We start from the raw sequence: 14,635 nt of genomic DNA, 5'->3' as shown, positions 1-14,635 counted from the left end.
TAAACCTCAAAGGAGTAAGGGAGCAGATCTGAGCCTATTGACCAGGAGAACCTTTTGGACCTTTCTCCAGATCTGAGCCAGGATCCTTGTCAGGAAAAGTTTTACTTTTCTTCTCTAAATCTGATCTCACCCACAGCAAGACACAGGAAGAACACACACACGCACACAGGCACATGAACTCGCCCTTGGCTGTCCTATAGTTTAAAGTTGAGATGCATTTTAGTGTCTAAAAATAATCCGAATAAGTCTGTGTGAATGAAACAAAACACAACTCAGGTATATTTCAAATAGAAATAATAAAAAGCAAATAGAAATAAGATCAAAAGCCCAGAATACATTTTTCAAAATCAAATAAATCAAGTAAATCAATATGTTTGGTTTTGAAATTCTCTTGATCTATGAGCTTGATATCAATAAACACATTAATCCTGATATCTCCTCAACCCTCCACACGCTTGTATTGATCCCATATGGCACATATATACAGGTGTGGCTGCTCGTCTCAAGTGTGCGTGTGGTACTCTGTAACACAAGCCTTACCCACGGCACAGCTAGGGTTTCTTGGCTTTTAAGCCTTAGTTTTTTTCCACTGGTAATTAAAAGTGGTAGCAACTGTCCAAGTAGGCAGTACTGTGTTAACATTTACCACTATGCTGTTGATATATAAATGTATTTAAAGCCCCACAGTAAGTTTTTAATATGGCTGTTAATTATGTCATAGCAAGTACTGAAGATTTTCATGGGTTTCAGGCGTAGGTCCTCACAAATTCTTCAAATCAGGAAGAAATAATTTGCCCATGAATGGTAGAATAACATAACAATGTGGTAGGCCTCGAAGAGTTTGCCGTATCAAGATGTATGAGTAAAGTTGTACTCGTAGCAGCAGAAGTAAAAACAAATGCAGAGGCATATGATTATTAACTCAATCGCACCCTTTTGATTTAAAAAGAAAAGTGCCAAATTTAACCTTCTGAGAGCTGAATGTGTCCAACTGTTTGTGGCAGTTAACTTCATGCATAATTTAGTATGCAACCCTGAACAAAAAATACATTGTGTTTTAGTAGATCTCTGAGTATCAACAGAAGAGTGGCGCTGTTGTAGCTGTTTTGTAATGTATTATACTATATACTGTATACTGTGTAATGAAAACTGATTTGACTTCATATTACAGAATTACGTTGCATTAAGTGTTATGGCCTATTGTGATCTCTCCCTAGTCTCTTGGTTGACGAGTGAACTGTTGTTTGCAGGGATCCAGTTACTAGAGACGCCGTTGCTATAGCAATGTCCTTGCTTATAAAGCACAAGACTCCAAGAGACCTTTACTCCCTCCACTCCCACCACTCTGCCAGCGACGAACGAGCAAATACTACCAGTACTACCACAACTACTTCAACATGGTAAGTCTTATTCTAACTTAAAAGTAGCTTGGGATTGAACGTTAAAAACGTAACATTTACTGGCCGTTTTGAGAAAAAAAAACACCATAATGATGCATTAGCGAAAAATATTTAAGTAACCAAAAGAGCTGTTGAACAACTCGATAAGTTACAGAGTAACTTATCCATTTATGATTAAACCCTCAGACTGTTAAGTGAGAAAGTCACACAGAGTGCCGTTATTTCTATCTTTTGAGTCCATTTTGCATTTTGTCAGTCAATTATGATTGCTACACTGGCAAACCCTTAAGGATGCCAGTGTACACAAACCGTCAAGTGTAGATAAACTACTGTTTTGCCAATAATTTTTTACCTTACTATTGACAAAACAGCTTTTTGGTTTAATCCCTAAAAAATTATCTGTCTCTGTTTGGATAAAAAAAATCTTCATCCGTCAAACTGGCTAATCAATATTAAAACAATATAAACAATAAACAATGCAGGAATTGGCCTTTTGAATAGGCTTGTCCTTTAACTTTTGACTTTTTTCCCCACAGCGTGAATGTATCTCTGTACATGTTGGCCAGGCTGGCGCTCAGATTGGCAATGCCTGTTGGGAATTGTACTGCCTGGAGCACGGCATTCAGCCTGACGGTCAGATGCCCAGTGACAAGACAATTGGAGGAGGAGACGACTCATTCAACACATTTTTCAGTGAGACAGGAGCTGGAAAACATGTGCCCAGAGCGGTGTTTGTGGACCTGGAACCAACTGTTATAGGTAAAAACAAAACTCACAGGAACAGACAGGAGCAGTAGTTTACATGCAAGTAGGCCTACTCCGACTAAGTTTTGTTGTTGGTTTACTAGTCTCTAAAGGAACAAAAGTATAAACTGCAAGATTATCTATTTTCCAAACCTTTACTCAGATGTGTTGGTTGGAATTTCTACAATAACCCTGTTTAATATCCCACATTTATCAAATGTGAAACTGCTCAGTGTGACATAAATCATAAACCGAATTGCAGTTGCAACTGAGTGCGGAAGCTAAAGACATGTAAATCTTTAGCATTAGCACTAAAGATTTGTAACAGTCAACCCTCTTTATTGTTGTTATTGCCCAATTGGCACAGTTTTTTAACCTGTGCATGTTCAGACTTTGGTATTTCTCTAGTTTCTCATGTTCATTTTTCCGGATGTTTCCATCCCATGTACTGCAATGTCCACCACCACGGCTTTCCTCTGACCCTTGTTGACCACCACTATGTCCGGTTGATTCACCATTACCATTCGGTCTGTCTGTATCTGGGAGTCCCAGAGGACCTTGGCTCGGTCGTTCTCCACCACCTTTGGAGGTGTTTTCCACTTTGTCCTTGGGGTCTCCAGCCCGTCCTCTGCACAGATGTTTCTGTACACTATGCCAGCACCTGGTTATGGCGCTCCATGTATGCTGTCCCTGCCAGCATCTTACACCCTGCAGTTATGTGCGGGGACCTGATGGTCTCAGGGCCCCCTTTGCACAGCCTACACCTTGGGTCTTGTCTGGTGTGGTAGATCTGGGCCTCTATTGATCTGGTGTTCAGGGCCGGCTCCTGTGCTGCCATGATCAGGGCCTCTGTCCTTCAGACCGGCTCTTTCTAACCATTGGTAGGATTTTGTGATATCAGTCACTTCAGTTATGTTCCGGTGGTACATCCCATGTAGGGGCTTGTCCTCCCATGATGCTCCCTCCAGCACCTCATCCTCTGTTCCCCATTGTCTGAGACATTCACTGAGCACGTCATCTGTAGGAGCCTTGTCCTTGATGTACTTGTGGATCTTGGGCGTTTCGTCCTGGATAGTGGCTCTCACACTCAGTAGTCCCCGGCCTCCTTCCTTACAGCTAGTGTACAGTCTCAGGGTGCTGGATTTGGGATGGAACCCTCCATGCATGGTCATGGTCAGGAGCTTTCGTGTCTCAACATCTGTGGTCTGTAACTCCTCCGTTGGCCCTCTGATTATTCCTGCAAGGTATCGGATCACTGGCAGGGCGTAGCTGTTTATTGCCGGGACCTGTTCTTGCCATTGAGCTGCTTCTGAGGACTTGCCTCACTTGTTGTAGGTATTTGGCCGTAGCCGTTTTCCTTGTGACCTCTTCGAGGTTGCCATTTGCCTGTGGGATTTCCAGGTACTTGTAACTGTCCTCAATGTCTGTTATTGCTCCTTCTGGGAGTGAGACCCCCTCTGTGTGGACCACCTTCCCTCTCTTAGTCACCATCCGCCCACACTTCTCTAGTCCGAATGACATTCCGATGTCTGAGCTGTAGATCCTGTGGTGTGAATCAGGGAGTCAATGTCCCACTCGCTCTTAGCATACAGCTGGATGTCATCCATGTAGAGGAGGTGACTGATGGTAGCCCCATTCCTGAGTCCGTATCCATAGCCAGCCTTGTTGAGTATTTGGCTGAGGGGGTTCAGGCCTATGCAGAACAGCAGTGGGGACAGCGCATCACCTTGGTATATGCCACAATTGACAGCATGAATTGACTATTTATGCATTAGTATGTTAGCTGTACATACTTCCATAGCCTACTTCTTTGTTTTTAAAACATTGGCCACTCATAGGTTTCAAATAAAATTAAGCTATGTTTAGATGCACAATCCTGTTGGATTGTGCATCTAAACATAGCATACTGAATGGCAGCTTCCCCCAAATGCCTAACATTTTTCTACACCACAATTATAGTAGTATTATCAGTAACATACTAGTATTAGTACAACTGTAACTCTCTGCATTATTGTTTTCAAGGTAGTGGTGATCGTCCTGAAACTTTTATAGTAATTGAATCTATTGTTGATCCGTTTATGTAACGCTTCCCTGACAGATGAGGTGCGCACTGGGACATACCGGCAGCTGTTCCACCCTGAGCAGCTCATTACGGGGAAGGAGGATGCAGCAAATAACTACGCCCGTGGGCACTACACCATAGGCAAAGAGATTATTGACCTGGTTCTGGACCGCATACGGAAACTGGTCAGTCATTTTCACTGTTGTGGGAGGAAAGAGTAAACCGGACAATTGTTGGCCGATTACCTGCAGCTTTATAAATAACTTAGAGCCTCAATATCAAATGTAGTATAGCTTCAATATCAAATATAGTTATAATGTCCACCAAGTGGAATTGTTTTTGTAAATGCACAACTAACTTTTTTATGTTAACTTTGTTAATGTTTTCTTTTTAATTCCAATATTTAATTTAACCAAACAAAATATGAAACAATAAAACAGATTGTTTCATGAGAGGTAAAGTATAGCCATGTCCTTGACAAAAAAGACACAGGCAGAAAAATGTGTAAGATCTACAAGAAAACCAAAACACCTGGAAGTAAAACGGGCCATAAAAGGGAATCCTTTCAAGTGATACAGGAAATTAAGAAGAGAAGAGAAGAAATGAATCATATGACCTCACAGAATTTTTTTAAAGAATATGCTCTTTGCCAAAGAATGTTCAACCAAAAATTTGGAGCTGCCATAACAGTGTTGGAAATATCGGCGGGTGCAATCAAGAGATTAAAGAACAGTAAATTCTCCAGGGAATGATGGGTTCGCCTCAGAGTGTTATGAATCTTTAAAAGAAACACTTCTCTCTTTTTAACAACTTTTAACTTGGCACTTAAAAAAAACGTCCGATTTCCCTAAGTTGGAAAGAATCCACCATATCTCTTATACCCAAAGAATGCAAGGACCGACTTACTTGACTGTACTAAAACACAAATAAAACATTCAATAAAATTGATTAATATAATTTACAAATACATAAAAAACACATTTACAAATACAATATGAGATAAATTATATAAAACTAGTGCATCGGCACTGTGGGTAGTCCTTGACCAGTTCTTTAATATCATTAAAAGGCATAAAATGATTTAATTTACAAAGTCTCTTTACAAAGTTTTGTTCCACAGGGAGGGAGCTAATTCGTTCAAAGCCCTTTTTCCTGTCTCTGTGTTGATATGGATGAAAATGTCCTGAGACCTCAAACTGTGAATACCTGAACTGATATGCAATAAACTTAATAAATAATCAGAGCCTTATACACAGACAATAGAAGTATACATTCACTAAAAAATGGAACAAATACTCCCAAATGTTCACAATGATCAAACAGGATTTATTAACAAATTATAAATTAGACCCAGAACCCAGAGGGCAATTCTTCACCAGGAACTTATTTTATCTTATTTATGTCAACAGGCCGACCAGTGCACAGGTCTGCAGGGATTCCTGATCTTTCATTCATTTGGAGGAGGCACCGGCTCTGGCTTCACCTCTCTGTTGATGGAGCGCCTCTCAGTCGACTACGGCAAGAAGTCTAAACTGGAGTTTGCAATTTACCCAGCACCACAAGTACAACAGATAATAAAGCCTCAAAAACAACCACCACAGTAGTGTTGCAAATGTTTTAGTAACTATTATAATTTTATCTTTCCCCAGGTGTCCACTGCTGTTGTGGAGCCCTACAACTCCATCCTGACCACGCACACTACTCTGGAGCACTCCGACTGTGCTTTCATGGTAGACAACGAGGCCATCTACGACATCTGCCGCAGGAACCTGGATATTGAGCGTCCGACTTACACCAACCTCAACAGGCTGATCGGGCAAATTGTGTCCTCCATTACTGCCTCTCTGCGCTTTGATGGTGCTTTGAACGTGGACTTGACAGAGTTTCAGACCAACCTGGTGCCCTACCCTCGTATCCACTTCCCTCTGGCCACCTATGCTCCAGTTATCTCTGCAGAGAAGGCCTATCATGAGCAGCTGTCTGTAGCTGAAATAACCAATGCCTGCTTTGAACCAGCCAATCAAATGGTCAAGTGTGACCCCCGTCATGGTAAATACATGGCCTGTTGCTTGTTATTTCGTGGAGATGTTGTTCCCAAAGATGTCAACTCTGCCATTGCTACTATAAAAACCAAGCGCACCATACAGTTCGTGGACTGGTGTCCCACAGGCTTCAAGGTGGGCATCAACTACCAGCCACCCACAGTGGTGCCAGGAGGAGACCTGGCCAAAGTGCAGCGCGCAGTCTGCATGTTGAGCAACACCACAGCCATTGCTGAGGCCTGGGCTCGGCTGGACCACAAGTTTGACCTGATGTATGCCAAAAGAGCATTTGTGCACTGGTATGTGGGAGAGGGCATGGAGGAAGGAGAGTTCTCCGAGGCTAGAGAAGACATGGCCGCCCTGGAGAAGGATTATGAAGAGGTTGGCATGGACAGCATTGAGGGAGAAGGAGAGGAGGAGGGAGAGGAGTATTAGTGTGTTTGTTCTCACTATCACTTTGTCTAGGACAAGCTTTTGAAGATATAAATGTACAACACCAATTCAATTAAAATAATTATTGTATGTATCTGTTTCTTTCATTGTGCTTTTTTAAGATTTGCTAGTGTAGGCACAAAGGAGTTTTGGCCTGTAAGCTTTATTAGGTTGTATAGTATAGCTAGAAATAGGGATGAGTGAGGGAAGGACATTGCAGCAAACTGTCGAGAGCCAGATTCAACCCTGCATGTGTGCTATCCACTCGACTACCAAGCTGCACTAATTGGGTAACTTTTAAAAGAAATTGTACCTCTCTGAGTAATTTTAGGACTAAAAACGTTTACTCCTATTCGCCTTTATTCACCCCGCCCACTTTTGCTTCTTTTTGCCTCAGATTGGCACTTCCGTTTGTCACGAACGGCAGAACAGAGCCAATTACAGAGCTGGAAAAAGGTGATGATTGTAACAGGTTTTAATAGAACAGAACTGAGAAATGTACAAAGGCACTGGTAGGGTCTGACAGACAACAGGAAATTTGCACTGAAACTATCGGAGTTTTGTGGATTATTTTTGTGTATGTACAAATGATCATGCACAGAAAGCAGAAGAAAGAGCCTTTTACTAGATAATAATTTAGGATTTCATTTGGGGAATGATTTAACCATTGTCTCATAACAATTCAAAATGTTTATTAAATTATTATTTGTGTATTGGTGATTTTATTCATTATAAATCAAATAAGAGAGCGAGAGGGGGGGAGAGAGAAAGAGAGAGCGAGAGAAAGGGAGAGAGAGAGAGATTTAGAGGGATAGAGAAGCCCCCAGGAAGCCAAATTGCTGCCATTTCAATCAATAAAAAAATGTAGAGCACAGTTCATACAAATGAAACTCAAATGTGCTTTTACAATCATAAAAACACAATAAAATCACAATACAATGTAAATCACAAGACAAAAATAGAAGCATAAATAGTTACAATAAGGCCCCTCATGCTTAGGGCGACGTTGGAATTTTTCTTTATTTATTCCATTTCGTCCACCATCTTATAAAAGGGAACTCTCAAGCTGCTTGATATGCTACAAAATAAAGATTCAGGGTCATTTTGTACTCCAAACCCACAATAAAAAATTACCCTAAAATAAAATGAAAAATTAATAGGATATTTTATGATTTATATGGATTCCGCCTGGACATGTTTGCTTTATTACAAGTCCCTGTAATGTAGGCTGGCCTTTAGTGGTTGGAGTTAAATGAGACAAGACAGCGACGTGGTCCACATCTTTTTCATTTTGAATCAAAATAAAGTGCAAAGTGCTTTGTGCAAAAAAAAATGGACACAAGGAGCTGTGTTTTCTCCAGCAGCAGAACAAGGAATTCTTCTTCTTCTTCTAATGGGAGTTTGTGGCAGTTAGCAAACATTTAAAACGTGCATTACCGCCACCATGTGGAACTTTAAAATGTAATGTAACGTGCACCCTACAGATCCTACTCTACCCTAATTTCCCCTTCATCCACTGTTCTAAACAAATCCTCTCTAATTCCTCCCCGGTCACATCCCCTACACCTAAAAATCTATTTGCAGCATCCAATATCACCTTGACCCGTTCAGATGTATCTTGCAGCTCCACAGAAATGTTCACAATCACAACCGCTATAAAAGCTAGGAAACTTTGCTTCTCAATCATTAGAAATTGTGAATCAGGCTGTACTTCAGTTGGCTTTGTCTCCGTTTGTTTTGTCTCTGTTTGCTTTTTTACAGTTTTAACAGTCTCTGAGCACCACACGCCCCAGGAAAAAACAGAAAATCCTCCTCATCAATATCTACAGGCACACCACTAATTACAAAACTCAACAGATGCTCATTTTGGTGTCACTCAGGCGATCCCAACCAGCTGTACTCATTAATACAAGCAAATCTATGCAGGATTTAAAATCTGAATTCCTTTGTGCAGAGCTTGTTTCTACTTATAATTACAGTAAAACAGACATCAGAGCACAAAACTAGAGTCTCAGCTAAACAAAGGCTCCAGCCAATTGTTTGTACTCCAGAGGGTTCAGGAACAGCTTAAGCCTTAAATGGGGGAAATTCTTTCACGCGTTTAAAAAAATTATAATAATAGGCCCCTGAGCAAAAGGGGTTTTCAGCCTGGACTTAAACACTACCAGCGTAGGGGCCTGTCTTACAACCTCAGGGAGACTGTCCCAGAAGTTAGATCCATACAACTGGCATGCCCTATTTTTTTTCTATACATCTTGTTTTTATTATTGTTCATCGGTGTATGTTGCACTGAATGATCAAAGCAAGTTCTTATGTTAAGTTTTGATATGTTGAAAGATTCCTTTGACTTGGAGAAATATGACTTTTATAGGTATTTACAAATAAAGTGTTTCTATAAAAAAAAATGATCAAAGCAATAACCACCCCCCATGAGCCCATGAACAGAATTTTTTTATTGAAGCTTATAAATCAGAGCTTGGTCCCAACCATGGGACTATAATACTCATCGTCCCAACCAAGCCCTGGGCACATGCCGGCAAAAAAATATTTTTCTTCCGCATTACTTCCTGGTTATGGAGCGAGCTCTGGGCCTTTCCTCGTGATGCTTTGCGCGACGGAAGTGAGCATGCTGACAGCAGATCACCGTTCACTATTCACCCTGAGGTCAAAACATTTTATTTTGAGGATTTTAGAAATTGTAAAGAATGAAATTCCTTCCAGTTTGCAGCTGTAACAACCTGGAGTTCAACGCCCAGAAGACAGTGGAGATGATTGTGGACTTCAGGAAAGTGACAGCCCTCCAGCCACCGTTCACTTTCTACTACATATGTAAATTAAACAGTAGATTTGTGTACATAGTAAGCCTTATTTTTATCCTGTTCTTTTATCTTATAACTTATTGTTGTTTTTATCCCATTGCAGATTTAAATAGTTTATCTTTTTGACTTATTAATTGTTCTATGTTGCAACAAATCACCAAGACAAGTTCCTATGTTTGTGAATTCTGTTCATTGACAATGGCAATAAACCCTTTCTGATTCTGATTTTATTTTTAGACTAAAAAGAATTTGGAACTGTCGGTAATTTTACAAGCTGAACACTTTGAATGGTCTGGGCTGTGAGGCCACTAGTGGAGCGGCCACCACTCAATCCGGATCGCGGGGCAGATAGTATAGGTCCATGGTCCCTAACATAGATCCATGGTCCCAACTCACTGTAGCACACACTTCCAAACAGTACACAGAACCAAAATACTGTTCTAGTCAAGACAAAAAATAAAAATGTATGCAATTATGAGGCATACTTAAGTTAATGAGTTGAACACGCGCACGCACGCACACGCGCATATTTTTTTTAAAAGAGGAAGATGGCGTCAACATTTGCTCCATGTTTTCCCGCTCCCGCCTTTCCTCCCTCCATGAGCCGCGCTCCCGCCGCGGCGCGTACATTTGACGCAGTAGCCACGCCCACTATCACAATAGTATAAATAAACCCACCCGCCCGGACCCCGCCAGTGTGAGCTGCCTTTACAAGAGACTCTTTGACGTCGGTGTAGAGGAAAACAGTCATAAAAATGGTGAGTAATAATATGTAAGTCTAAGTAGTGTATTGTTCGAAACTACCCGCATAACAAAAAACGTTTTATGTAACCTAAATATTTGGCTCAACTGTTGCGCAAGTTGGGACTGACGCAGTTCAGAAAGTACGACGGTTATAACGTACTACCGTCGAGTGTGTTTTATATGTCCTGCATCTAGTCAAGCCTCGTCTTCTGCAGAATTGAATGCTCAAGTAATTTGAGGAATTGTGTTGCGAAGCAAAATGATGGACTTCAAATGCACGTTGTGTAACATGCGGATCTATGGTCTCCATGGATTGTAAAATTGACTAGACCAGTCGTCGAACAGCGTCCATTAGAATTCACAATTTTAAAACGTTATTGAATTGTTGACCTACGCTTCAAGGTGGCCTTTCTGGCCTTGTTCACTGCTGTTCTTGAATCCTAAAATCCCAAATCCCTTTGCGTATTTGGGATCAACGTTTTTAAGCCTAAACCAGAGGCGCCATCAGATAACGAGGACGTGGTGTTTGCTACTATATGGGGGAGGAGGCCCCTTTTCCGGCCTGTGTGGACTCATTCTCCCCTCCCTGGTGGTGTGTTGCGGATTTGCTGGCTGCGGCTGATCTAAGACTCGGTTTGGGGAGGGGAGTACTACAGGCTGAAACCGGTCTGCTAAACCAAGTGACGCACCTAATGGAGCACACAGACCTGCCTTTACAAATTATACAAAGAAACTTCCCGCCAAATTTGTCATACTTAAAGGTCCTACAGATTTTAATGTTTTGACTAGGGCGTCAACGATTACTCTAGTAAATCGAGTAATGCGATTACTAAAAAGCTTTGATTATTTTGTTGCCTTGATTCTTTTAATTTACATATTTTCCTAAAAACGCGTGAATCCGTGGCGCTTATGCTTCACACGGAGCTTCGTCCAGGGCCTGTTGTGTTAAAGAGCGCGGTGTTTTGAGCATGGATCTATTATAATATCTGGATATGGTATGGCTAGACGCAGCATGTCGCAAACAACCCCCAGTGGCCACTCCATTGGTACTGCAGCAAGCTTTTTTTCCTAGAGCGCAATGTAACGAAAAACTGCTCGTGTTCCGCTGAAAGAGCACTTTGAGCTTTAAGAAATGTCGTATATAGCGGCAATTCTTACCTATTTATGGGTCATTGACTTTTTCTAATTTTAAGATTCTTCAGTTGTCTTTAAAACGCATTTTAAGCTGTTAGCTTCAGCTACGCTCTAACGCGGCTCGTGACCGTCTAGACCAATCAGCGCGTGTAGGTGACGTGAACGGGGCGAGACCAAATGCCACGAACGAGCTGCAGACTTAAAACTATGGATCTATGAGTTTAATAACGGAACAAATCAAACTAATGACCACCATGGGTCTGAGGGTCGTGGATCTACTACTCAGAAGCAATGTCTTGACATTTTTATGCCTGGAAAAACTAAATGATGTAATAAATGCTATGGAAATTGGATGTTTTTTACCAGGTATAAACTGATTGCTGTTATGTTCGTGTCCATCAGTGTTATCGGTATTGCACTTAAAAGCAGTCTAAATACTGACTTAATCATGACTTTTTGCATGTAGATAAACATGTCATCTGAATACATTTGACATGTTGCAGAATAATAGGCATTTGACAAATAAAAAAATCCGTAATTTAAATCAATTTTAGATCAAACATTCCATGTACTAAAGAATCAGAATTCTTTCCATTGTCAGTGAAAAAGTTCACAAGCGCAACATTTTTGTTTTATTTGCGATAAAACACTGAATAATGACACTAAAATATTGAGCCATGACAATAGATTTTGGTAAACATAATGTACAGCTTAGCACTATGTATATTATATAATTTAAATTGACTTATAAAAACAAAATTGCATTAATGAGCAAATGTTCTGATGTATTGTAAAGGTAAAGAAGCAGCACAACGGCATTAGATCATGAGCTGAGCTCATTTTTAATAGATCCATGAGTGAAAACCGTTAAAGATGACGACGCAGTGGCAGCTGCTCTCTGCTGGGGGCTTGGTATTGAGCCTTTCACTTTAAGCTTGGATTAAACTTCCCGCATGTAAATTCCACGCGAAAATAAGACTTATAAGGGCTGCGGTGTCAACAGTAGGAATCTGAGCCAGCTGCTATGAAATCCCGTTCATTTCCCCGCGGAACCCCACGACCGTGCGTGGGGGGACGTGTCGCCAAGAAATATGAAATTTAGCCGCGCCGCCTTGTGGACCCCACAAACCGTCAAGCACCTACGTCCTGTCGCCTGGGACACTGAGATGAAGGTGCAGCACACGTAATGCTGCATACAAATAAATGATGGCTGCAGCCCTAGTTTTGACCTCATTATCTTACATTTTGAGTTGCATGAAAAGTTCCTTAAATGGCTTGTACTTTGGTTCAGTGGTAGAGCAGTGCGTTTATACAGTATTGGATACAATAAAGTTTGTTTAATATAACTAACCTTTGCTTTCCTGTCTTGCCAGCGTGAGTGTATTTCAATGCATGTGGGCCAGGCCGGAGTTCAGATGGGCAATGCCTGCTGGGAGTTGTACTGCCTGGAGCATGGCATTCAGCCTGATGGTCAGGTGCCCAGCGACAAGACGCTCAGAGGAGGAGACGACTCATTCAACACGTTTTTTAGTGAGACAGGAGCTGGAAAACATGTGCCCAGAGCGGTGTTTGTGGACCTGGAACCAACTGTTATAGGTAAACTATACAAACATTAAAAAAGTGGTACACAAACTAAGCATGTTGCTATAAGGGACAAGATGTCAACTGATAATCTATGGATTCATGTTTGCCTTCAGATGAGGTGCGCACTGGGACTTACAGACAGCTATTCCATCCAGAACAGCTGATATCTGGGAAGGAGGATGCTGCCAATAACTACGCCCGTGGTCACTACACCGTTGGCAAAGAGATAATTGACGTTGTTCTAGACAGAACTCGTAAACTTGTGAGTGTGACTGAAACTTTTGTTCTCCAAACGTGCACGCTTTCAATAACTTAAACCTTTTCTCCAGGCCGACCAGTGCACAGGTCTGCAGGGATTCCTGATCTTTCATTCATTTGGAGGAGGCACCGGCTCTGGCTTCACCTCTCTGTTGATGGAGCGCCTCTCAGTCGACTACGGCAAGAAGTCTAAACTGGAGTTTGCAGTTTATCCAGCTCCACAGGTGGGGAAACTTAATGGCTAAACTAAATGTTTTTTTTTATTTGCAGGATCAGTCTTAGATTCTAAAGTACAGGTTTTGATGCCAGTGTCCTCTTTGGACCACAATAGTTTTTATTACTACTACAGAATCTATTTTTCCCCCCAGGTGTCCACTGCTGTTGTGGAGCCCTACAACGCTATCCTGACCACGCACACTACTCTGGAGCACTCCGACTGTGCTTTCATGGTAGACAACGAGGCCATCTACGACATCTGCCGCAGGAACCTGGATATTGAGCGTCCGACTTACACCAACCTCAACAGGCTGATCGGGCAAATTGTGTCCTCCATTACTGCCTCTCTGCGCTTTGATGGTGCTTTGAACGTGGACTTGACAGAGTTTCAGACCAACCTGGTGCCCTACCCTCGTATCCACTTCCCTCTGGCCACCTATGCGCCAATCATCTCTGCAGAGAAGGCCTATCACGAGCAGCTAACTGTTGCTGACATCACAAATGCCTGCTTTGAACCAGCCAATCAGATGGTCAAGTGTGACCCCCGTCATGGTAAATACATGGCCTGCTGTCTTTTGTACCGTGGAGATGTTGTTCCCAAAGATGTCAACTCTGCCATTGCTACTATCAAAACCAAGCGCTCCATACAGTTCGTGGACTGGTGTCCCACAGGCTTCAAGGTGGGCATCAACTACCAGCCACCCACAGTGGTGCCAGGAGGAGACCTGGCCAAAGTGCAGCGCGCAGTCTGCATGTTGAGCAACACCACAGCCATTGCTGAGGCCTGGGCTCGGCTGGACCACAAGTTTGACCTGATGTATGCCAAAAGAGCATTTGTGCACTGGTATGTGGGAGAGGGCATGGAGGAAGGAGAGTTCTCCGAGGCTAGAGAAGACATGGCCGCCCTGGAGAAGGATTATGAAGAGGTGGGCTTGGACAGTGTCGAGGGAGAAGAGGAAGGCGAAGAGTATTAAGTTTTGTATGCAAGTAAAGGCTAATTCAAAACAGTTTTTGTGCACATTCCTTAAGTTCTGACCAGTTTTGTTTAACTGAATAAACCATTTAAATAAAGGTCATGTGTCGGTCTAATGCTTTTTGATTCTCGACTGGTAATTGATCAATGATGTGAAATGCCATGGCCCATGTCAGATGCTTAGATTATGAAATTCAATTTGAAATTATATTTAGTTTCCAAAAAGC

General features: G+C 41.9%; 2 protein-coding genes across 2 annotated transcripts; both read left to right on the top strand.

The window, feature by feature from the left end:
* Nucleotides 1-1,392: 1,392 nt before the first annotated feature.
* Nucleotides 1,393-6,774, top strand: LOC140349584 (tubulin alpha-1A chain-like). Its single transcript, XM_072436015.1, has 5 exons — nucleotides 1,393-1,400; nucleotides 1,937-2,159; nucleotides 4,243-4,391; nucleotides 5,616-5,768; nucleotides 5,856-6,774. The coding sequence occupies exons 1-5, from the start codon at nucleotides 1,398-1,400 to the stop codon at nucleotides 6,681-6,683; spliced, it is 1,356 nt and encodes a 451-aa protein (XP_072292116.1). The 5' UTR covers nucleotides 1,393-1,397; the 3' UTR covers nucleotides 6,684-6,774.
* A 3,359-nt stretch (nucleotides 6,775-10,133) lies between these two features.
* Nucleotides 10,134-14,522, top strand: LOC140349499 (tubulin alpha chain-like). The gene is made up of 5 exons (XM_072435899.1): nucleotides 10,134-10,257; nucleotides 12,751-12,973; nucleotides 13,075-13,223; nucleotides 13,291-13,443; nucleotides 13,588-14,522. The coding sequence occupies exons 1-5, from the start codon at nucleotides 10,255-10,257 to the stop codon at nucleotides 14,407-14,409; spliced, it is 1,350 nt and encodes a 449-aa protein (XP_072292000.1). The 5' UTR covers nucleotides 10,134-10,254; the 3' UTR covers nucleotides 14,410-14,522.
* Nucleotides 14,523-14,635: the final 113 nt, after the last annotated feature.

Source organism: Eucyclogobius newberryi, unplaced genomic scaffold (assembly GCF_026437365.1).
Source record: "Eucyclogobius newberryi isolate DKJ021-1_F unplaced genomic scaffold, fEucNew1.0.hap1 SCAF_1, whole genome shotgun sequence".
Classification (NCBI taxonomy): Eukaryota; Metazoa; Chordata; class Actinopteri; order Gobiiformes; family Gobiidae; genus Eucyclogobius; species Eucyclogobius newberryi.
Note: the sequence above shows the minus strand (reverse complement) of the source record. Positions and strands in the feature narration are given on the sequence as shown.